General features: G+C 41.2%; 1 protein-coding gene and 1 long non-coding RNA gene across 2 annotated transcripts in view; one reads left to right on the top strand and one right to left on the bottom strand.

Moving 5' to 3' along the window:
- Positions 1-6456: 6456 nt before the first annotated feature.
- The window catches only part of LOC145448336 (uncharacterized), a 200509-nt gene continuing 181931 nt past the window's right edge, over positions 6457-25034 (top strand). The window contains exon 1 of the long non-coding RNA XR_013917875.1: positions 6457-6982. This is a non-coding gene — a long non-coding RNA (uncharacterized LOC145448336). The remainder of the gene's footprint in view (positions 6983-25034) is intronic.
- Positions 10102-22855, bottom strand: LOC145448331 (DEP domain-containing mTOR-interacting protein-like). Its single transcript, XM_080326715.1, has 12 exons — positions 22660-22855; positions 22426-22589; positions 21427-21528; positions 21249-21363; positions 20767-20948; positions 15965-16142; positions 15320-15378; positions 14787-14841; positions 14613-14730; positions 13455-13559; positions 11393-11551; positions 10102-11326 (listed from the first exon to the last, which is right to left on the bottom strand). Exons 1-12 carry the CDS (start codon positions 22704-22706, stop codon positions 11144-11146), a joined length of 1467 nt encoding a protein of 488 aa, XP_080182841.1. The 5' UTR covers positions 22707-22855; the 3' UTR covers positions 10102-11143.

The raw sequence follows: 25034 nt of genomic DNA, 5'->3' as shown, positions 1-25034 counted from the left end.
GTGTAGTTTTAGGTATGTTGATTCCGGTTGATGTGAAGATATTATTGTGAGGCGAGAAATACGTTTTTCATGTTGCTAGTTTGATTTGTCAGCCGTCGTCCGCCATATCTGAGGGATTGGTGGTTTACTCGCCGGAACCGAGCTATGTTAAATGGGTAGGGTTGCTGGAGGGAGGGCATCTGGCGCAGAGATGAGCACGGATTAGGATTAGGTTTTGAAAAAACAGGATTTGTGAAATTTCGTCGGATTTGGATTATACATTTTTTTCCGAACGGATTGGATTGACCTATTTTCTGGGAGATTGAAATGTCGTGTGGCGAATGGCGACAAACTTTTTTCAGATCAGTTATCAATGTACTTAAGGTCACTAAGTTATCTTGAATCAAGTGAATCGTTGGTTGTGAAAGAAAATTTTCGAATCCCTCCATTGCATATATTAGTATTTTTTCTGAATTTCCAGTTGGAATCGGATTAGGATTGGACATGGACTTGAATATGTAGAAGTTATGGATTAGGATTTGGATTTGAAGGTTTGGATTTGGATTAGGACATAGAAATTTCAAATCCGCTCATCTCTAATCTGGCGTGGAACTCCGGTCAGATCATTGTGCTTCTCATCGAGTACCAGGGGGGATCAAGGTAACGTAAATTTCTACTTGATTAGAAGTTGAGGTTTCCAAGGCAGGTCTGGAAAGTGGTCGCATACTTGCAGCTGTTAAACCTCGGTGGATACTCGTGAGATTGCGAGAGTATCTTCGCGACAAACACAAAATGACTATAGTGACAATTCAGACAGTGCAGGGATCAAGTCGCCGTTAATTTGGACTCCAAGTCGGACGCCGCAAATTTTAGGGGACTCGATGTCAGTGAATTTGAAAATTCCAATTTCGTGAGGCATTAAATATATGATGTAGCCTAACGTGCGCATGCAACTCCGTATAAATTATACGGGCGATGTAGTTTAACCAGAGGTGGTCAAAGTAGTCAAGAAATAAGCTACTCAAGTAGAAGTAGAAGTAGGTAGAAGTAGAAGTATGCGATAGGTGACGAGCATGATTCATATTGATGCATACCAGCAGGTATCCAATTTTCGAGAGAGAGAGAGATATGGTATTCTTTTTCGCCTGCACCATCGAGATGCTTTGACGACGGAGTTGCGATACGGCCCCATTCCCCCATCTAGTCTGCGCCCCCGTTTTCTTTCTCCTCCATGCTATCCGTGATTGCCCATGCTATCCGTGATTGCTGAGCGCCTAGCGAATAACTGCGGATACCAATTTTCGAGTCTTTGGTATGACCCGGCTGGGGATCGAACCCACGACCTACCGCTCGAGAAGCCGGACGCATAACCATTACACTATCTCGCTCGGTCCAATTTTCGATAGCATAAGCATTCATCCACATCATGGGATGATAATGATAGTATTGATATGGAAATGCGATACTAATCCTCTGTTTACTCAAACAGCACGTTTTCAAAAGTATCATATGGTATTGCACACTCCCCCATATTATAAGGTCTGTAGTTTAGTCGAAGAGCAATACGGAGATGTTGTGTTGGATGCGGTGTAAACCCTTTTTCGATTAGTAAACGTTAATAAAAAAATATGGTTGACAGTAAAAATGCTATATTGTGTAGCTTTATTTCTGGAAATTGAAGGAATTACACTTGTTTTTATACTTCAAGATGTACGTTATCCAGACAAAAGAACTGATATTAATTAGAAATCAAAATATAGGGTACTGGGAATTGAAAGTGAAATATAAATCTAAAAACGGAACATGTATTTAATATCTTTAATCCAGAAAGTTTCGAAGGTTGGTAGGCTAAAACAGGTCTAAAACTAAAAAAAAAGTCAGAGTCCACTTTTCCAGATTAGGATACACCATGGACAGCTAGATTACGATATGATAAGTAAATGCTGGATTGCGAAACATCAGTTTCAAACGTTATGATAAGCCATATATACTGTAATGAAATATTTGATATGGTGAAGGGCGACAATGCGATGTGAACGGAACCACGCCAACCCGCTACCTAAATTATATTCACCGATACTTTCGTGAAATCATACTGGATACTCAACATTCACTGCGCGCGAAGCGCGACGAAAATTCTGGGCTTAACTCAACTTTTATGAAAATTAAATGTCGATACTCCGTGAAAACAGCCCCGAAATTTCTCAGGCATTCTTCCTGATTGGAGGATTAAACTACTTCTACTTGACAAACTGAAAATAGCGAAAAGTAAGTAGGTAGATCACAAAATATTATGAAGTAGAAGTAGAAGTCGTGAAATTCAGATCTACTTGAGTAAGTACCAGAAGTAGAGGAAAACTACTTGAGTACTTCAAAAAAGTAGAAGTACTTCGTTACTGACCACCTATGAGTTTAACATAGGCTTATACCATACGTCCTCTTTTAAGAGGATTTGTCCTCTTTTTTGACTATTTTGAAAGTGTCCTCGGAGCAGGGCATGGTATGGTATGGTATGGAACGAGAATTTTCCATACTCCATACTTGCCTTACTCTCTCCATACCATACTTGCAATTCTCCATACCATATCAACATTATTGTTCCATACCATACTTGATACATATTCCATACTTTCAAATACTTCAATATCATAAGTATAGTACCTTTTATAGCACCTATATTATTGATATTTCGGATGTCATTATTGCTTAAACTAGCGACTCTAATGCGAATCTAATTCCTGGTAATATAGTTTTACAGAGTCTGTTTTGGTGAGGTTTAGTTCACGGTGGTGAGGTGCCTTGTACGTCTACTCTACAGCTTCCGCGAGCAAAATGAGATAGTGAGCAGATTGTTATCTAGGACTGTCCATAAAAGGGACTGGCAACATACGGCCCGCGGGCCGGATGCGGCCCGCAACAAGATTTTTCCGGCCCGCAGACAGTTTACCGTCTTACATAATAATGTGGCCCGCGGCCCCAGTCTGCCAAGATTCCCCCTACTTGCCTAAACGTCAAATTTTAGTGACTGTATGTTATTATATAGGTGTGCGCACTGTGCAGCGTGCGAGAGTGGAGCTTACGCGTATATGTTCGTCGAAGCGAGAAGACTTGCATTATCGGCATTTACGATGTGCTGAACCCTAATGAATTGATTCTTGGTAAATTTTGGGTACCGAGCTTATCAAACGCTTTGAAATCTAAATTAAGGATTGCACCGTGAGTTATTTGATCAGAAAGAAGCAGACACGGCGGCGCCTGTATGACAATGCTACTCTCAAATCAACCTTGTATAGTCATTATCGGCGAGAAATGGCTTTGAAGTGACATTGCTGTCGATAAAATACATTCATTAAATACGATTTATTCCTTGCATACATGGGCGAATAATTTATCCATTCAGCAATCCGGCCCGCCATGTACCTAATTTTCCTATTTCTGGCCAGCCGACTGGAGAAGTTGCCCGCCCCCCGTTCCATAAGGATATCATCTCATTTCCGGTACATTGGCATGAGGCATATGCAAGTTTGAAGTAAATACTCGCAGAATAATTTATAATATAGGCGCACCCATAAAATAGGCCTACCTCAGCTGCAGGCGATCAATACTGCAGCGATCTGCGTGATTATTAGTACAGTATTTGGTTGGGGTTAGCGTGGCGAGAATTCCAAACTATATCCACCCCTCTCCCTGATCTATAATCCTAATGCTAGATCGTTTGAAATATGACCAATAAGATATCTCGGTGTGTAAATAGTATAGATGTGCGGACAATGTTTCGGAGGAAACGTAATTATCAATCATATCGAGCATTTAGTTCGTTGCATCATGATTGCTTGTAAGCTGTCGTCACTTAAGGAATGAGGTAGTTGGAGTAGGGGAGACCGGGGACAAATCTAACTAGGGGCAAATGTAACAATCGACCTCACCGCTAGTAGGGTGAATATATCGCCATGATATTTTGTGTGCGCATGCGGTAGTTATCTCTCCTAACACATCTGAAGTTACGTTGAGATACGACGCGACACTCCGAAATAATTTGAAAAAAACGAAATTTTGGACACCTGAGTAAATATACAAAGAATCGGTCACCGTAAATACTATTTTATTCAAATCCAAATTTTTCGACGGCAATAACTCCGCTTCCGCTGGTTGGAATTGAACCAAATTTGGTGAGCATCGTTTCTATAGACAGCCTAACACTTTCATGGAGTGAACAGAAAAATTTTCAAATTTTTTATTATTTATTTTTATGTAATAAATAGAAACTTTCTTCTCCTGTAGCAATGCGGCTACTGGCTGGAATTGAACCAAATTTTGTGTGTAGGCTTAAATTAGGTAACCTAACAATTTCATCAAGTAGCCAGTACGATTTGAGAAAAAAAGTCATTTTTGAAGAGCCCTAGGTCACTCAAGAACTTGCCCATGACTGAATCCTCATCCTCTACCTTTGAGCATGACCCAATTACATTTTGTCATTTGTTGTGAACAATTACTATTAATTCCGTACAGAACAGGAGAATGCCATTAGCTTTGACTCCACAAAATGTTGTGTTCTCGTTTTGCTACACTATCATCGGCACATTCAACCAAAATATTTTAGCCAGGTCAGTTTCGCACCTTCGCAGGTGACCCAATGCCCAACCCATTGTGCACGCTGAGCAACATCACCTTGGTAGAAGATGCCTAATATGTGTAGGGAGATGATGGAATGAATGTGGTTCTTGTACACTTTGAGCTCCTGAAGAAGGCAAGAAGGGTGATATTGTATTTAAATGCCAAAATCCTATGGGGCGTAGCCTGGAAGCGTTTAAACTTCTATTTCTTTAGTTTGATGCAATAATACAAGTTGTGGTCCCGTTTTCGTGGTTCATTTTGTTTGTTTTCACTTATAAATAACACTGTTATAATTGCCCCGCATGGGTGGTACAATTGCCCCTGGGTACGGGGCGATTGTAACATTTGAGCGGCGATTTTCGCGACCCAAAATTTCCATGATTGAGTGTTGATTGAGTTCCATTTTAGTTTCTATATAAACTATCGAGTTGAAGGCTTCCTTATATAAAACTTTGGAACTGAAATTTCCATGAGAACAACACGTAATGTTGGAAAATCCGAAAAGTGTTGCAATTGTCCCCGGTCTCCCCTAGCCTACTTTACTAATTATTGCGTCACATGATAGACTATATGCTCGGAGACGTCGTGTCTAGACTCGAGAGAATATAGGATCAACATTACTGTTGTCATTATTACATCACAAAATCATGTCATTCCAAGTGCTCCTAAAACCGTTGCACAAGCGTGTATTTGTTCCTACACAGCGTTCAATAGTTCATGTTCACACATAACAAAAGCGATCGTATTCCGTGAACAACGAACAACGTACGCTTCATGAAGCTTGCACAGATCACGATAAAATGTATAAAACACCAAAGTATGGAAGTATGGAAATGTCGTTCCATACCATAGATTAAAATCTTCCATTCCATACCATACTTGCATTATTCCGTATTCCATACCAAAATATCGATCCATACCATACCATGCCCTGCCTCGGAGGACGCCCTTTTGTCCTCTGGCATTTTGAGCTCTGAGCGGAAGTGATGACTTTTTTTTTTTTAGTCAACCGTTCACGAAGTGGGAAAAATTTACCGGTTTTTGAGAATTCTTCTCCGGTTTTGCATGTCTGAACTTTCTGAAAAAGTTTAGATTTCCAAAATATGGTAAGCCTATAGTTTAACAACTACAAAAAAACCTACGAGTCATGCAAACTAACCTTGCATTAAATTTTCTATCACAGTGACTGCAAATTGAACACAACATTATTCATCATCATTGGTTTATTAGCAATTTTATCAGTTCAATACACCACAAAAATGCGATACAAGGAAAAGACAGGAAGATGTCGAAGCGACAAGGAGTAGTCTATGGAATCTGACACCCACCTTGGCCTAGGCCAGGGGTGGGCAACATACGGCCCGCGGGCCGGATCCGGCCCGCGAAGGGATTTTGTCCGGCCCGCGGACAGTTTTTCGTCTTACATGATAATGTGGCCCGCCGGCCCCAGTCTTCCGAGATTCCCCACTAGTTGCTCATATACATTTTAGTGATTGTATGTTTTTATACACATGTATGCTCAGCGAGCGAGGGTGGAGCTTACGCGTAAGTTCGTCGAAGCGAGAAGACTTGCATTATCGGCATTTACGATGTACTGAACCCTAATGTCATTTGTGGTAATAATGGTGTTTGTCGACGACAATGGTCATTTACACCAGGCCGATATTTCTTATTTTTGATTCCGTAACCGTCGACTTGAAGCACGTCCCACACTTCTAGGCTTTTGTAAGACACCGATTATGCCAGGTGTCGCCAACTGAAAACGGGTCGCGGGCCAATTTTAGATATCGAGGCCGCGGCCCGCATGAATTCAATATCGAGATAGACAGGCCGCACAGTTTAACAACCACGCTATCTCGTCACCTACTTAATCCTAATGCATTGATATCTAGGTAAATTTGGGGTACCGGGCTTATTGAACGCCTTGAAATCTTGATGAAGGATTGCACCGTGTATTGATTGATCAGAGAGAAGCAGACATGGTGGTACCTGTATGACAGGGGTGGCCAACCTGCGGCCGTAGAAGCAAATTTGTGCGGCCGTGGACATGTAATTCAATTAGTAGGTGTTGGCGGCCGTCGACGTGAAATTTGAATTTACGAACCGACTCCCGATTTCTTGAAATATTTTAATTATTCTTGAAAGTTTCTTCGCGCAGCACGCGATTCAATGCGACTGTATTTTTCGATTTTAATATAGTTGCGCACTTTGCAATCAGAGCCCCACAGTACAGTTGCGAACAGATGCGACACATATCAGTGTTGGGATCAAGTCACTACCTTCGAGTCGCGAGTCATTTCGAGTCATTGCACATTTTGACTCGAGTCAAGTCAAGTCAATTGATTTTCGAAGGTGACTCGAGTCAAGTCAAGTCACTCGATTTTTGGAGGTGACTCGAGTCAAGTCGAGTCAAGTCAAGTCACGAGTCAAGTCACAATTCAAGTCAAGTTGCCTTTTCGAAGTATGAAGCAGGATCACGTCATTGCATTTTGCTAGCTGTCTGAAATACAGATTGAGTAGTCGTTGATTTTGAACAGATGAACGAATGTAAAGTTAAATATAAACGCCATAACGCGCTGTGTCGCTCACATATACGTAGAACTGCTAAGCTAAGTAAGTAATTGCATAGCCTCAGTTCATAGTTACCAGTCAAAATAGAGAATGGAGAAAGGACTTGATAAGACGCAATACATTACCCATGTGCAAATTGATATGATACAATTCGAGCCTCCGCCAATGGTTGAGGATAATATAAACTATATTCGAATTCAATTTCAATAAAACAAGAGGTTTGGTTTTGGTAAGAACAGAGAACAGAAATAGACATTTTGCTATTAAATCAATTTACTATGCTAGTTTACGACACCGTACGCTGTAAGCTTCGATCACTTCGCTTGTGGTCAATTTATTTGTGAGAGAACAATAGCGACTCAGTAAAACGCACGATCATTGAATGATTGGTCGCTCTCACGGGTTACAACAGCGTTTCGCGACCGATCCGAACATCTGCAAGATACAGTGATTTTTTATCGACACCGATTACTTGATGGCTCGAAATTGACTCGTGAATTTTGCTCCGAGTCACGAGTCAATCCACATTTCTGATACGCCGAGTCAAGTCAAGTCAAGTCATTTTAGCAAAGTGACTCGAGTCAAGTCAAGTCATACGAAAATGGTGACTCGAGTCTGACTCGAGTCAAGTCATGACTCGAGTCATCCCAACACTGACACATATAGAAATACCAACTAGGAATCGTGTTCTCCTCACTATACCGACAATCCTGATTGGAGGTCAAGACATGCAAAGAACAGCATGCAACAAAGTGACTAATAATAATTGGCCTGCCCTGACCGACCCTCCACCAACTCTACCGGTGAATCTGATCACATGGGATGAGAAATAATATGTTGAACTACTAATTTTCATTACGAAATTCATTATTGAATCTGAACAAAATTTCGCGCTTTGCGCGACTATGAACAGCCTACATTATTTAATAGATTAGTGCGGAGTTCGCCGGAAATGGACATAGACACTTTAACATAAGTATTTGGCGTCCTGCTAGTTCATTACGACTATTTCCTGGAATGCGGCCGTAGGCTACATGAGTAGTCGAAATGCAGCCGTGACTGGCAAAAAGATTGGCCACCTCTGCTGTATGAGAGTGCTGTTCTCAAATCCACATTAATTGTCTTCGTCCTTATTGGCGAGAAATGGCTTTGAAGTTGCATTGCTGTCGTTAAAATACATTCATTAAATACGATTTCTTCCTTGTATACGTGGATAAATGGGCGAATAATGTATCGATTCAGCAATCCGGCCCGCCAAGTACTTAATTTTCCTATATCCGGCCCGCCGACTTGGAGAAGTTGCCCGCCCCTGGCCTAGGCGACGTAAAGAGGAGGCATGCACACTGAATGAAAGTAAAGAAGATAGTATAGAAAAAGAATGCGACAAGAAATCGGGCGGCATGTCATGGGAAGCGAGATCGATAGGTCAGTCGTGGTCCGGTAATCTTGAGGATGGACTGTATTTATTTAGTAATAATTGCTTGTATTTCGACTTGAATGTGGACAACTGGACATGCTCGTCGACTGTCGGATGGCCGGCGGGATACTGTTCCACACATCAGGTCCGGCATATTTGATGGAGCGATGATCTTTTCGGTCGATCATATGATATTTGGACGACGTGGACGCGCGTGTGTTGTACTTGTGCGCTTTTGATTCAGAGGTAAAGAAGTCATTGAAATATTCGGGGCAACGACCTTGCATTGTCAAAAACTTAAACGATTCTCCATTATTTTGATTGAAATAACACACTGCATATGAAGAACGTGAATTTCCGAATGTCCCGATTCCGTCATCTCTACGTGCCAATGTTTGTTAAGGAAACGGGACAGGGCGAGATTATTAGCCTGCGTTCCTGCATAATGGCAGAATAAGCTATTCCCGGTGAACCCGCAAATAATATTTGGGCCCTACGCAGTTTTTAATTGATCAATTGATCCTGGGCTCCGAAAAGTACCGATCAGCAATGGCGTATAGTAACATATTCACGCGCGTCCACGTCGTCCAAATATCATATGATCGACCGAAAAGATCATCACTCTATCAAATATAGGGTTACTGACGTGATACAAGCAATTACTACTAAAATAAATACTAGTCCATCGTCAAGATTACCGGACCACGACCTGACCTATCGATCTCGCCTTCCATGACATGCCACCCCATTTTTGTCGTATATTATTAGGCTACACTGGATTTTGCACCAGTCTTGTGTGACATCTTACATACTTCGATTAACAGCTATACTTCCACAATGTCTGATACAGACGGGGGCGATGATTGAACGGCGAAAAAAACGATCTACGATAAAATATTAAATAGGAGTATTATAATAGGTACTCTTATCTGGCAAGACTGCTAAGTAGGCTATTTGAATGTTCCACGAGCTTCATTCCCGTTCGTTTTCATACGAACCGAATCCTTTCATGGATTATAGCCACATCCAGAATTATGTAACTTGATGAGAATGTTGCTCACGTTATATTCCATGCTAAATATCATCCAGTATAATTCTATATGCATTTGTTGACTGCCATGTCAGGCACGCGAGCTGGAGCCTGCGCGATGATAATCTAGGCTAGGCAGCGCAGTCTTCGCACTTGTATGGAGGCCAGAGGGGAATGTTTTGAGCATGTTGTGAAAATTCGTTACCGAATTTCGTCGCAACGACCAACTTTAGTCCCTAGTAGGCCTATACAGAGAAATTTGTTACCAGCAACCATTAAACTGCAATAGACCGAAGTGGATGTCAGTAGAGTGCTAGGCCGCTGCGACATCGCCCTTTTCTGTTTGTAACGTCGCATTTTACTTTTCTGTCTCTATAATAGAATATATCCCTCAATGTTTGAAACGTTTCCGGTTGTCTGTACTACGCTTGCTCAAACTGCTCAAGTCCTATACAGCCTATCGGCAGACCGCCCATCAGCAGAACCACTGTCATTTTTTCACCCTTTATACATGTTCATCGGAACTAGAAATCAACAAACACAAAGAGAAAGCCAACTCGAAAATAAATACTTGCAGTGGGGCAAAGGAACCTATCGACTTGAATTGAATTTTTTTTCACGGAGAAGCTGAAAAGGTGGATCGAGCACTCGCAAGCGACCGAAACCACGGGTTTCGCAACAATACAAGAATCAACGATTATGATTGGACCGGAAACTCTCGAGTTCTTAATTAAGGGTAATAAATACAAGATCAAAAACTAGGACAAACTTGACACGATTCAAGTTGAAACACTCCAAAATTAACGAACACGCAAATATTTCATTGTAGACAGCAAAATCCGGGCAACCCGGGATTACGGGGTCACGTGACTGACATGGATCTGTCGCGCCGACTTCAAAAACTGGAATCGACGCGTCGAACCGCAAAGTCGCAATTAGTAAAAAACGGACAAAGAATGTCGGGCACCAAAAGAATCGTTAAATAGGATACCGTAATTGCGGGCAGTATGTCTCGAAAATCATTGACAAGTAGAATCTCATGCAGGGCCGACGCCCCACAGGGGCGAACACGACCATACCGATTTCAAATGGAGAACAGCTGCGTTACGAGTCACATTTATATCTTTCACTGAATTAAAGCCCAGAAGCGCCGGCTTTACCAACTTGAATGGCAACTAATTCCCAGCAAAACCACCCAGTGCCGGACAGAACGTCATGAAATATGTAGTGACAGCCACGCAAAAGCAGCGTTTATAGGAAAAAAGCGACTCGCACTGGTAACCGGCGGCAACCTTTGCCGGGTTGAACCCAGAAGACGAAAGAACACACAAAGCTTGCACAGATGCACACGTGTAAGGAAACAAGAAGAAAAAAACATAACCTCGGCGGCTCGGTTGGATTGATAGCAAAAGAAAAATACACAATTTACATCACAGTAACTGTACGGTATTTCAGATGCCACTTGCAGAAAGAATCGATGGGAGACGGAACTCAAGAGTTGTGAATCGGCCAGGACGTAGCCCGACGTAAAGTCAATGCACATATTTAACACCCGGCTTGTGCACAAAGACGCCAAAGTCGGACCCCTTCCTGGGGTGCTTCATCCAGGGCTGCGCGGTTGGTAATTTCGGAGGCTTGGGCGTGATGGGCAAGCTTTGCCGCCTGTCCGCGTTGGCGCTGGGTTTCGGGAACTGCAAATCCGACTGCGTGACTGTCTGCAAAGTTGGATTAACCGAGTCATATCTGTAATTTCAAATCGCAATCCAAAACCCGGGCATTACCTTATTTACTTGCTGAATGTGTGCATAGCATTCGTCGTCTTTCGGCACCATAAGAGAAAGAAGCAGGCCCCTGGGACCGTTCAGTATGAGGTCTGCGATTTCGGTGTGCGTTTTCCTCGTGACGTCGCAACCGTTGACCTCCACTATGTATTGCCAAGCCTGAAAGATTTGATGGAGACTTGTAGGCCCATGAGCACAGACCAAGGAAATAGTGGAGTATTTATTTAACAAAACAGATTTTCCTATCACAGACACCATGTAGAACAATTTTTCTTAAACTGCCTCCCCCCCCCCTAGGGGCGATTTGGATTACGAAGGGGGCGGAAATGCTCAAGTGGGCGATGGGCTCAGGGGGATAGATAGATGATTATATAGTAGAACCCTGAGTTCTAATCTTCGAAGCTTTTTGGTCAAAATGATCAACTAATTCTATTTGTATCTGAGAGCTATAAAATTAAATCTTCATAATATTTCTTCGTCATATCACAGAGGATGACACTGCCAAGTGTTGTGACCCGTAACCTCATATGAGCGGTATATAATGCGGCTTGCTTTGCTTGCAATACATTGATGTTAAAGTTAATAACTGGGTGCAGTACTAAATTCAATGTGAGCAAAGATCCCTACAATCACTATCTCAGTTGATTTACTAGTCACAGAAAGCAATGTAACAAAACCCAATACAATTAATGTCCCCGCGTTGCCAGTCGCAGAGGAAGGGTTGCAACCTAGTCACAAGTCAATTTCACTTTTATAATTTTGACTAGAGTCGAGTCGCGTCATTTTCAATTCGCTACCGAATCAAGCCCGAGTCCATCATCAGCGAGCAGAGGCTCAAGTCCGAGTCATGGTATTATGACTAGAGTCCGAGTCCAAGTCATTTGCGTTGACTGCTCAGTTTCTCGTTAAAGACTTGTCAAACACACTTTTCATAACTCTATTTGCTGATATCGCATAGTTCACATTTATAATATACTTATTTTCCTCAATTTTAGCAGTTTCTGGTCGCATTTTCAAGTACCAGTACCAATAGACAATATCCCAATAGTGCGGTTACTTTACTATTCTTCCAAATTACAATAAAATGTCGGTCTTGGTCGTCTGAGTCTGGAGACATATGACTTGGTTCGAGTCATGCGCAATGACTCGAGTCATCAGATCATCAACCCTGCGCAGAGGTGAATTCGGGATGGGTACACCGGGATCGAACCAGATGGTATGAGCCCGTATCAGATGGTTGTTAAAATAACCTTAATTTGATCCCGAATATATCACGTACAATTAATATAGCGTTAATTAGTCAAGTGGTCTTTGGGCGCGATACAAACTATTTCCGATAGTGAAGTACAACCCGAAGAGACCGACCGGACTTCGAACTCTTACCCCTAGTTTTTACTACCGTCCTTGAAAAATGGGGGGGGGGGGGCGCCAGACCTAGGCAGTTTTTGAAAAGTGGGGCTGCAGGAAAAAACCACTGATGTAGAAGAAGCGAGTTCAATATTACTTACGGCTTTATGAACATTGTCAAGCCAAGAGCGAGTTTCCACAGATTTGTATTGATTTTTCAAAAACGGAATCGATAAAACGACACAGCAACATTCGCTTTTGCATCGCCACTATGAAACAGTTTAGTCCGAGAGACACATTTTACAAATCCGAAAGTGTTCAGTCACGGAAGTCTATGAGATCTCAAATCTATTCAAGTACCTATAAAATCAGACGTGGTCAGTAACTAAGTGCTTCTACCTTTCTACTGCAAGATTTTGTCTACTCGCACTAGCACTACTCAAACTGTTAGAACTATGTTTCAGTCTGTTTGCGCCATCCACTCTATCAATATGAAGTACTCTTCTACGTGCTGCGTAAAAGCATCACCATATAACAAGTGCCAATTGCACCGATTTGTGGGACTATTGGTGATTGTACATTAGTCACAAAGACAAATCTGAAAAAGGCAGAATCTGCAGCTTTCATTTGTTCCCGAATGAAGTCTCACAAAATTACTTTGACGACCGACTTCGAACATTGTCAACTTACAAACCATATAGAAAACTCGACTCACTTTGAGGCCCGACATGCCTGCAGGAGAGTCTGGGTCGACAATCTTCACAAAACACGGTGATGCGCCCCGGACAATAAAACCGTATCCCATTCCGTCGGCAAAAATCTATTCGCAAAGAACAAAAGTTGTAACTGTCTTATCACTCATTACTACATTTTGGATAGAGACTACGTTTACCGGTGAATTCGGCCCTAGGCAACCCCTAATCCTAACCCAAACCTCAAACTCTGACCACCAACAACGAACAATATCCCCTAACATTAATGTTACCCCGAATACAGCAATTTAAAATCCTCGACTTCATTTGAGTTGATGTTGTATTTTGGTCTTGTACCTTCACGACAGATATCCGATTTGATTGCTTACTTTGATTACCTTTCCCACATCATTCAGCTTAATTGCGTTCGTTTGCAATTTGAGGCCAATGTAGGCGCTCTAGCAACCTCCGTTTATTATCCCATGAAGGTTGATCGCACCATACTATGCCAATTCGATTGCATAAGCTTATTACATCCTGTCGCACATAGCTTCGAGTCTTTAAGCCAGCAACACTCGAACTAGACTCACTTTACAAACGGTACCTTAACAGAGTCTGAAAATATACTTCAGACTAATATCTCCATTGAAGATCTCTTACAACTCAGGACAGGACACTCAAGTAGCCCAGACAGCTAAGCCTAATATCAGTTAGCTACTCTTTTGCTACAGACGCACAGACAAGTGGTTTGTTGACATCCCAAGTGCCAAATTCACCTGGTGCCGAATTTAACATGCTGAATTCGCCTAGTGCCATTATACCACAATTCTCTCTCACATTCACATTCTCGAATTTATTAATACAATATTTATGCATCGGTTTCATAATAATATAATAGTCACGACATTTCTAGTGCCAACTTCGCCAAGGGCCGAATTCAGCTCACACAAATTCAAAAGATATACTAAACCAGTGCCCAAATGATTGAATGACAACAATCGAAAACAATTGTACCGTTAAATAATACGGATTCATAATTTCTATTTGCCAAACCATACATTTTATAGAGCTACATTTTTATTTAGGCAAAAACAGGGGTACGGTATTGTGATATATTTTCAACCAAATTCAAATTTACGACACGCTAATCCCCTTCAAACACTACGTCGAAGAACACTTACGCGCAGCTCCTTCCTTAAAAACGGGGCGTCCGGATGTAACAATGCTTCCGGAGAAAGTTTCCCGTCAGCTCTCAAAAGGGATTCGTATGACACTGGCGTCACCACACCGGGCGGAACGCTAAAAACAAGAGTTGGTAAGACGCCGAAAAACTGAGAGCCGCTTCGGTCAGTTACTTGTTATGATCGTTGAATCCCGAATCGTCAGACGCCACCGATGAACTTGACGCGTCTGCGTAAACGACAATATTATTAGTCAATCCAGACTACGTCACTAGGGGAAAGCGTAATGCGTTGCCTTTTTTATGCCAATGCGATAGAACAGCCAGCTTTCACCAAAAATTGCATTGTGTGGATTGGAAGGCAGAGACTCGGATTAATCTATCAACCAAATTCCTATTTTCCATCCAAGCATTTACGATGGCATGCCTCTGTTGTTGATCATCATTTAAATCCAGAGATCGTTGCAAAATCATGGGAAAATACCGACACGGTGATAGACAATGATAATAGTGTTGAACACTGCAGAAAATAGGCGTGTCATTCCAAAACTCATTGTTACCATAATCCCGACTCAACAAACCAACACTTAAATACGAAACGAGGGGCATGGAAACGGGACATAATGTTTGTTTTGAGGACAGACGGGCGTAAGGTGAAGGCGTTGTCGTCGGCAATGTTAAAACAAGACCTTAAAAAAAATCGCTCACTTTTTCGTCGCGCTAAATTTCTTGAGATTGACAGATCGAGGAGTTGGCCGCTCAGTTGCCTGAAGAAGGGAAACGCCCACTTCACATACACCGCAATAAAAGTGGCCTCATAAAGCACGTCTTCTTTACCAAATTACCATTCAAAATGACAATTCACGGACGTATGAGTCAAAGGATAAATATTGAAATTGGGCAGGGGCGTTTTGAAGGCGTGCTAACAAGTGGAAGAGTGCCATGCACACGCGCACGCATCCCGGTAATGAGTAACTGAGAGCCAGTAAATATATGTTACAAGCAGCTGGTTGAACTGGGTAATTCATTGAAAAACAACCATAGCCAGCATGAAACATCAAACAGGCACAATGCTTACACAGGATTTTACGATGGCCGTATCCTTATCAAAAAAGCGACAAATATGAACTACCGGTATTGTAATCCCAGAATAGCACAGCACAAAGACGCGATGCTATTTTATCAATGAATATATTGATAGCTAATATCAAAATTACTGTAATCCCGGAAAATTTCAAAAAACAGGTACATTCTACGGGAATATTTCAAATATATGAAGAATGAAAGATTCGCATTCTGAACAAAAAGCGTGAATCTGATACTACAACTACGACGAAACACCAAACAACCCACCTTGCATGCTGATTCTGTTTTTGCAGGATAGTAGGTTTTGAGGTAATAGGGAGTACAATCGGCTCCTTGGAGCTAAGTAACGATAAAAAGGACGGAGTGGATAATATCGGAGTGGTGTAATCGATTCCGAAGAGATAAAATGGTCTTCCATCCACAAACTCGGAGACCTCTTTCGAAACTGGAGAAACAGAAAAACAACCGGTTAATAACCATGGGGAGGAATATTACTGTTACAATGAGGTAGCAATTTCACTTCATATCATTTTCAAAGCCTGGCAGACACCTCACCATTCCCCTCATTACATATTCAGTGAGGAATCTGTAATTCTCATATTACAACAGAGTTGTGAATAGCATTTACATGAAGGACAATACAAAGGTAAATTATTGAATCGAGCACACAGTAGTGTAATCATCAAAATACACCAATGAACCTTTGGTCTCGTGAGTTCACAGACCTTATCCAACAATCAATCCAGGACTTCGATTTTATATCAATGTGATTCAGTTTGTTGGGTTTGTGTTAGTCATGATAATATCAAAACATATAAAGATTAAATTTCTGACGAATCAGTTTAATCAACAATAAATAAACATTCAATTTATACAAGTGGTTTTCATATTTATCAAAATTGGTCATTATAAAGGTGTGAATATCATCGAATAAGTGAAATAAATACCGACACTTTCAAAGTAGATTTCAAGAAATTCATAATTCAAAATTTCTATACCAGATTACCAGCAGTTTCACGAGCAAACTAATTCTCTATTGCAATCAATAGGCCAAGTGTTTCCTATATCTAGTATGACATAGCCTAACATTTACTATCGGCACACAATGGTATACAGTACCAGATATGGTCAGTAACGAAGTACTTCCACTTCTTCAGTTTTGCATGCTTGTATTACTTCTCTAGTGGTTATGATTTTAAACTACCAATTGCATTTCTGCTACACAGGTTATCAGGCATAACTAATCACATTTTACACTCGGAATATTATTGAGAAAAAAGTATTTTCGGGGTATGTTTGAGTGAAATTGTCATAACAATCGGACGAAACAGCCCCCGTATCATGTCAACTGAATATATTTTTCAAAATTGCACGCATTTGTAGTGTTATCAGTTGTATTACTTTAGTTATTCCAAAAGTGGCAACCTGGGATTAATTGCTAAAGCATGTGCCGTGATCCCTCCACTTTTCGAAACTACATACTTCTACTTGTGATTGAGTAGAAATTTACGGTGACACTTCTAAACAAGCACCAATGATGACCACTTTAATACACTGTACCTCTGTCAAGTACTAATGTTAAGGCCAGTTCAATCTCAGGTACGCTGATCAATCGAACAGTAAGAACAGATATCTCAAAAGCACAAGTGGGTTCAGTCGATCTGAATATGGAATAATAGAGCGCGATCCCATTGACGGTTAGCCAAGGAGGTCTTTTGTAAACGATCGGGAGCGAGAGATTACGTTAGTTGTTGGCGCCTTTTGTCGTTTTATAATCGGCTATGTACCCATCACAAGGCCAGCAAAAAAACGGTTAGCCGCCGACGCGCACTAAACGCTTTCAAGCCCGCGCGAACACGCCACTCGAAATAATTCATTCACGAAGCGGAAACGGCCAAAAACGGACAATTCGCTCGCAACAAACCCAAAGCATCAAAACGAACACGCCGGAAACGGTGACAGACGGTTCGATATCCCGCAAAAGGTCAGCCTGCGTTAGCGGGCGAGTGTCACGCGTCGGAAGCGTGCACACTGCACACTGCGCACAAAAGACTCGCGGCGAAATGCAGACACACGAGAAAATAATAATCCTATCCAGATAATACCGAGAATTCGTTCTCGGAACTACATTTCGCACGCATGTCAGGTGATATCGACGAAAAGCGCGAACCACGGTTTCTGACTCGAAGGTCACGGAGTTCAGCCCTTGCAAAACGCTTGAGCGAGCACGCAGTTGGAAGGTTGACGCGACGGAATTCCGGTTCCTTCGACAGCGGATTGTTTGCTCAAGACGTGGCCTTACACGCGCTTCTCGAAAATTTCCCACAACGCAAGCAATGTACCGTCAGCAACGCGGGCGAAAATATTGTGTACTACCCAGATCTCCATGATAATTATATGTAATGACGACTTGGCCGAGAGAAATAATGAGCGGATGTCAGGCGCGGAGTAAATCTCCCACTCACGCTACAGCAATAACATTGAAAACATCGATATGAATTCGCTTTAAAAACACCGTACGAGCACGCTGGAATGTCGGATTTCACCGAGCCAGCCTGCCGCACAAAGGCAATGCAGCGAGCTTGCAAAATCGAATTGAGCTCCAGGGCTTCGCGCGCGCGATTTACTATCCACAGCCACACAATACAGCTTTTGAGCGCAATTCAGTCTTTACAGCGTACTATGACAACCGATTACACCAGTCACGCGGGTCACATTACCGCTACAGCTACGCAATACGAGCGGCGACCTTGTGTTAAATATAACACGCGTTGGTCTGCATTGCACAAGGCATTGATTCACATAATTCCGCATAAGCGAATATTTAAAATAGGACAAGATAGACAGAAATTCCCGGTGTAGCGGCGTACCGTGGATGTTGAATCAGCGATATTCCAGAAGCTCTCGCGGCATACAGGCTTACGTGGAAGAACTATCACATCGCTTCGCGACGCGTGTAATCGTCACTACGCTACGTTATTTCGAGTGGCAACAGTGGGCGTGTACGGTCATTAAAGGCGTTGTCCAACGTATAGGATAAGAGGCGCCTTTCGTAATCGATAGATCGGCGGAACATCTAATTCTCGTGGGTCTTGCGCGTGCCAAAAACGAACCGCTTTACATTGGTGGCCTCTTTGACAAACGAACTTCCATTTGAATCAATACAAAATACTACATTTATGCTTTCATCCTAGTTTGTAATTGCAATCGGCGACCAATATCGCAGTTCAACATGTTCTATTACGTTGGAATCTAAATATACAATCCAAGATTTAACAGGCACAGATGGCGAAATGGAGTTATTATTATTACTATTATTACAACTGGCAGATGATTCACATGGGATTTCGGCAAGGACAGAATGAATTAGAAGAATTAAGTAAGGAGACCAGATGGTCTCGTGTTGTGTACCTCTTCAATTTGACCCCGGAGCTAACGTTCAACGATGTACACCTACTTTGTCGAAAAGTTTGGCTGTATTTGCATTCATTCAAACTTCCCAGCGTGCCTCCTCAAACACTGGAGACATACACAGCAACAATCGATATGATTGATAGCACCGGATCACAGCACAGGCGAATACAAATATTAGTTGTTTTAATCCCAAGCATTAGCTATCCTAGGGTCAAAGACCTGCTACCTATGTCAGTTATTTACTGTGTCAAGCCGAGCCAACTACGGAACTTATATATTCTATGAAAGCTGACCTGCAACAGCCAATATTTGTCATAGTCATCAAAAGCTTCCTGTCGCCGCCATATACCGACAGAACACAAAATTCAAAGAGTCACAACCAGTTGGTGTATCCAAATTAAGTAACCTCGATGAAGGGCAGACTCTCGAGTTTGAATTACACAAAAACAGGATCTGATAAATTGGCGGTGTACGTACACTGTTAATCACCTTGTCCAAGTACCAAACTAAGGGCATAGTTTACTTTGCTATGAGTGGCATTCAGTATCAGTCGGTTCAAGTGAGGAACACCACTACCAATACCCGGGTGTCATCATCTATGACTACGACAGAAAATAGAGGATGATTAATGCGAGGACACAGACTTGCCATACAACAACAGCCTTTTAAACCTACAATCACTATTTGCAACGAAACCAGAATAGCAGAAGATCAATTTTCAACTCCAGAAGATGTCTATGAGCAACTACAACTTTGTTAAAGGGACTTTCCAAAATACTTGTTTTGACGCCTATAGCCGGATCTCTTATTTCAAAGAACATTCGTAAATGTAAATCACAAGTGCCACTCGGCTATGTTTTAAGTTACGCTTTTAGGCATTATAAGAACATGATAGATACTTTCAAGTAGATTTGCAAAGCAAACCAATAATTCTCGGGTGATGAATTACTTGAAAGGAAATCATAACAAACAAAAATCTTGATGAATATACCATAGCAACCGAATTGAATAGTATACTCATATTGAAATGAACCCGAATATTTTCGGCTGACACTCTTCAGGGGTAATCATCAGCAACTAGTTGAGAAGCCATTTGCATATTAATCCATTTTAGAAGCTGTGATAGAAGTGATATATCTTTCCTTTCAACCAAGCGACCAGATCACAGGAAACAATGCCCTCAGGGCATAAAAATACAAAATTCAAAATGTCAGCTAATCCCGTAAGGTAAGATACGTGTAACTCAAGATAAGGAATTTCGGTGTAATCTTACCATAATGTAATGAGATAGCTACCAAGCAAAACCTTGGAAACACTAATCCTTATGCAATTGTCAGTCATTGTTGGTGAGAATCGCGAGATCACAAATAAAAACTCAAAAGCATCCATTCTTTGAAAAAAATTTTGAAACTGGGATAAATTAATTGATAGTTTGGTTTAACTAAGCAGGCTATGTGCCGCATTACATTGAAGGAAGTTGTAAAATTCATGTGATATTATGGATCAATATCAAGGACATAAGTTGACAACACAATACTAACGTCAGTGACTACCTTGAAATGTATCTGTACATTGTTTACTTGTACACTACAGCGGACACCGCATATAGGCCCTACAAAAATAGTAAGTAGGCTATTCGTTAAAATAACAATCACCTGGTTTTAATATGCCATGTTCAAACATTAATTTGCAAAGGCGATTTGCATCGTCACGATGAGACGCTAGCTTGTGATCAAAAATCCATGAGATTAAGTCTGACCCGCGCATGCATTTGTCAGAAACAAATTCGCCGTACTCGCACACCCGTTGCAGCAATGCGCAGCCCTGGCAAAGAGTCCTGTAACAAAGTTAAAAAATCACCATGGCAGACAGAAGACATACGAAGCAGTACATAACGTGAATCCAATCACTTACACAAGTACTATTGGTAAAGCGTTGTTAATCAAACTCGTCCTTAAAAGAGGTATATCCCCACAAGTTATAAATATAACAGATTTACTTCCGATGATTTCAGAGAAGTAAAAAACCTCATTGATAAGAATTCAGTCGGTCTTATTAAGCAGAACTAACAGTGAGATGAAGACCAGTCTTTCGCCTAGCATATCCACAATAAAATATAGTATTCAGTGTGGCTTACATTTGATGTAATCGTCTGCCTTTAGTTAAAGCTTCCACCAACCCAAAACTTGACCCGTCGTCAGTAGTGAATCGATATAGAGACGCATCATTTTTAAATCGGGAATCTCCTTGAACTGTTCAATGTATGCAATATTGGATGAATGAAATCAAACATACCAAAACTTCAAATATCATACCATTATGTATGATGCCAAAGTCTGTGAGAGTTTGTAAAATTCGAGTGGCATTTTCCGACCCCTTCACATCCACACAAGCTTCATCCTTGCTGTCGTTGTCACCTAGAGGTTATAAGTGCGTCGTATAAATATCAAATAGTGATAATCTTCTTGAATGGCTGTCATTCAATGAACATTCGCATGCCAAACGCTTTAACATTTTACAGTCATATTCTACAAAAGGTATAATAAACAATGTTGATATATTACCAAAATTCCGAAGCTTTGCTTTATATTTAGTCGGAGCAAATCTGCCGCAAGCATTATTTGTCCTGTTAGGCTGTTACCAGTTCGAGCCAAGCATATTTCAAGACAGATTTGTAAGAGGTTTGATTACTTAGCAGGTCACCATTTTCAGACATGACATCAATATTGCAGAAAATTTGGCACTTCTTCGATAGAAGGTTGGGGGAATATAGGGGTTAGGGTATCCCAAGATTAGGGTTGGAGTTAGGGTATCCCAAGACTAGGGTTGAGGTGAGGGACACGATATCCAACCCCAATATACCCCTCCTCCAACCTTAATCTTGGGATACCCTAACCCTATTATCCCCCTCCTCCAACCCTAATCTTGGGATACTCGAACCCCAACTTTCACCCTAACTCTCTCCCAACCAAAATATCCGTCTCTTTAAAAGCATAAAACATTTATTTTGACGTTTATAAATTTTGATGTGTTCATGAGAAATATTTATTGGTGATAATGGCGGGGAACATTGTTCGATGTCTTCCTACTATCGAAGAAGCGCGGGAAATTTAAAGGTATCATTTTTTTTTAAAATTACAATAGTAGGTTAGGCCTTCTTCCAAGTTGCAAGTTCCATTCAAGTTGACTTTATAAATGTAGAGCATGGCAGATTTGCTGCTCATCTTGGGCTCGGAAGACAAAAATGTTTCATAAATGGTGATGAACTTTATAATACACACGCAAATAAAGTGCTTTTGATAGCGAGTTTTTACCAGTTTTATCATCCTCGCAATCATCGGTTTTCATATTCTCAGATGAGGACAGGTTCTTGTGCATCCATTCGACAACCTCGCTCCCGACAAATGTGTTTGGAAAATTCCTGAAAAACTGCCATCTGCCTTTCAAAAGCGGTGGTTTTTCTTTCAATAAACAGTCCCTGTCACACACACAGTGATAACTGCATTAGCATTTTGGAAAATATCCTTGGTAAATTCATTCCAGTTCACCTCAGATGCTCTCCGTATATCGCAACGTTCGTCAGATTCAAACTCATTGTCGACGGTTTCAATATTCAATGATATGGGGTATTGTTTTTATTGTGACATAAAACTATTCGTAACTGCAATACACAAAAGAAATATGTTTTATTGGATCTTGCGTAAAAGCCATATTCAAGCTTTACAGAGACTACCTATATGATATATGGATGTAAAATTAAAACAGAAACACGTACGGTAATTCTATGAGGAGAATGCAGGACTCTTAACAGGAATTTTCAACTCATTCTGTTTGAAATATAAATTATAAGAAATAATAATTTGAATCAAACTAACTCACCATCTTCAATTAATAGCTACATAAGCGATTATTATCTATATGGTCTATATAGCCTACATACTGCTAGTGGTGAACATATGAAATCGGACATAAGAGCTTTATAACATGAATTGAGCTAGTGTGTGAAGGGTCTCAAGCGCTCTCAGACATGCAAGGCAAACAACAACCCATATCGAGACGATCACTGCTTCTCGTGACAAAACTTCGGTAATTTACTACAACCACCGAGCGCTGGCATTACCCAACTATGACATCACAAATAAAGCTCTCCATTCATCCATCCCGCTCGCTTGATGGATTGCTTACTAGTTACTACGCGTCGCCCGAAACGACAGACGAACGCTCGCAGTAGGTCCTACGAAAGCGGACACACCACGCCGGCAGCACACCCTTCTGTTTCTATTTTCGTTTTTCTCTTCACCTCAGTCTTTCCAGACTGAATCATCGAACTGTGACATTTGATTACCTTGAATGATTCCGGCTTTATCTTAATCCACCAATTTCCAGTTTGTGGCGTGTGCGCTCCACTAGTGGTGAATATCTGCGCACTTCGCTACTGTCCGCCTATAGATAACTAAGCTACGGATAGATACGCAACATCCGTCGTCACGCTTGCTTGCCCAGAGGAAATTACTGCTCAGTAATCTGAACGCAGCATAATTGCTAATCCCATAGCTGACGACCCGCGTGCTTAAATTCAATAAAGTTGATCTTATTTGAAAGCTACTGTCGCACTGATTCCGAACATATACATTAAAATCCAAGCAGGGCAATGGAACCCCCTTGAAATACACCTCGAAGTCTGAAAATCGGCATTGTGCCTAAACAATCGCAGCGACGCAGCACAGCGACCATAACAATGGCAGTTGCGTGGTTGCGATTGTCCAGAACAATGCCGATTTTCATGCATTGTTCTGCAGGCAAAAGAGTTGAAAGTAATTAGAATTCAAAGTATGATACTCGGAATTGAAAGTGGAATACAAATACCACTTCTAAAAAGCGGAAAATATATTTCATGTCTTTTTGTCCATAAAGCTTCAAAGGTGATCCGCTAAAACGGGTGTAACGTTAAAAAAAAAGCCGGATTTTCCAGATTAGCAGGACACGCATGGGCTGTCAGATTACAATATGATAGGTAATTGCTAGATCGCGAAATGTCAGTTTCAAACGTTATGGCGGGCCATATTTACTGTGATGAAATATTTGATATGGGCGACAATGCGGTGTGAACGGAACCAAGCAATCCGGTACCTAAATTATATTCACTGATACTTTCGTGAAAACATATTTATCACTCCATAACTACTGTGCGCGAAGCGCAACAAAATTTCTAGGCTTTACTTGACTTTTATGAATATTAAATGTTGTGACTCCGTGAAAACAGCCCCGAAATTCCTCAGGCTTTCTTTCGTAATGGGCCGGGATTAAACAACTACTTCACAAACTGAAAATAGCGAAAAGTAAGTAAGTAGATCACAAAACATTGCGAAGTAGAAGCAGAGGTGGTCAGTAACGAAGTACTTCTACTTTTTGAAGTACTTGAAGCAGATTTTGCCTACTGAAACTACTTTTTAAGTAGTTATGATTTTAAACTACTTCTACTTCTACTTGAGAGTTTTCAGTTTTGTAGGCAAAAATAAGCGTAGAATACGTACTTACTTACTTACTTGTGAACCACCACTCCTACTTCTACTTGAGTAGAAATTCCGGCGTTACTTCTACCTCTACTTGAGTAGCGACGGTGACTACTTTGACCACCTCTAAGTAGAAGTATAGGAAATCAGAGCTACTTGAGTAAGTCCCAGAAGTAGAGGAAAACTACTTGAGTACTTCCAAAAAGTAGAAGTACTTCATTACTGACCACCTCTGTGTATATCGCATAGTAGCCTACATTGTGTGTGTGTGTCATGGGCAGATGAAAATATAATCTGACGATCGATTGATTAATGAGTTCGCTTGCGCAGAAGACATAACATAACATAACATCGTTGGGTTATATTTTTCATCTGAACAAGTCACACTTCGAGACTTCGATGATCATGAT

The sequence above is a fragment of the Botryllus schlosseri genome, chromosome 10 (assembly GCF_051294905.1).
Source record: "Botryllus schlosseri isolate E-star chromosome 10, Bs_hap1, whole genome shotgun sequence".
NCBI lineage: Eukaryota > Metazoa > Chordata > Ascidiacea > Stolidobranchia > Styelidae > Botryllus > Botryllus schlosseri.
The sequence above is the reverse complement of the archived record's forward strand: the minus strand, read 5'-3'. Positions and strand labels throughout refer to the sequence as shown.

What these genes read in the sequence shown, in the direction of transcription:
- LOC145448331 (XM_080326715.1), bottom strand. Translation starts at nt 22,706, where the DNA reads ATGAGTTTGAATCTGACGAACGTTGCGATATACGGAGAGCATCTGAG. An exon ending in TTGCGAGGATGATAAAACTG is followed by an intron (nt 21,529 to 22,425) that starts GTAAAAACTCGC and finishes TATAACCTCTAG; the next exon opens with GTGACAACGACAGCAAGGAT. An exon ending in CTTTGGCATCATACATAATG is followed by an intron (nt 21,364 to 21,426) that starts GTATGATATTTG and finishes TACATTGAACAG; the next exon opens with TTCAAGGAGATTCCCGATTT.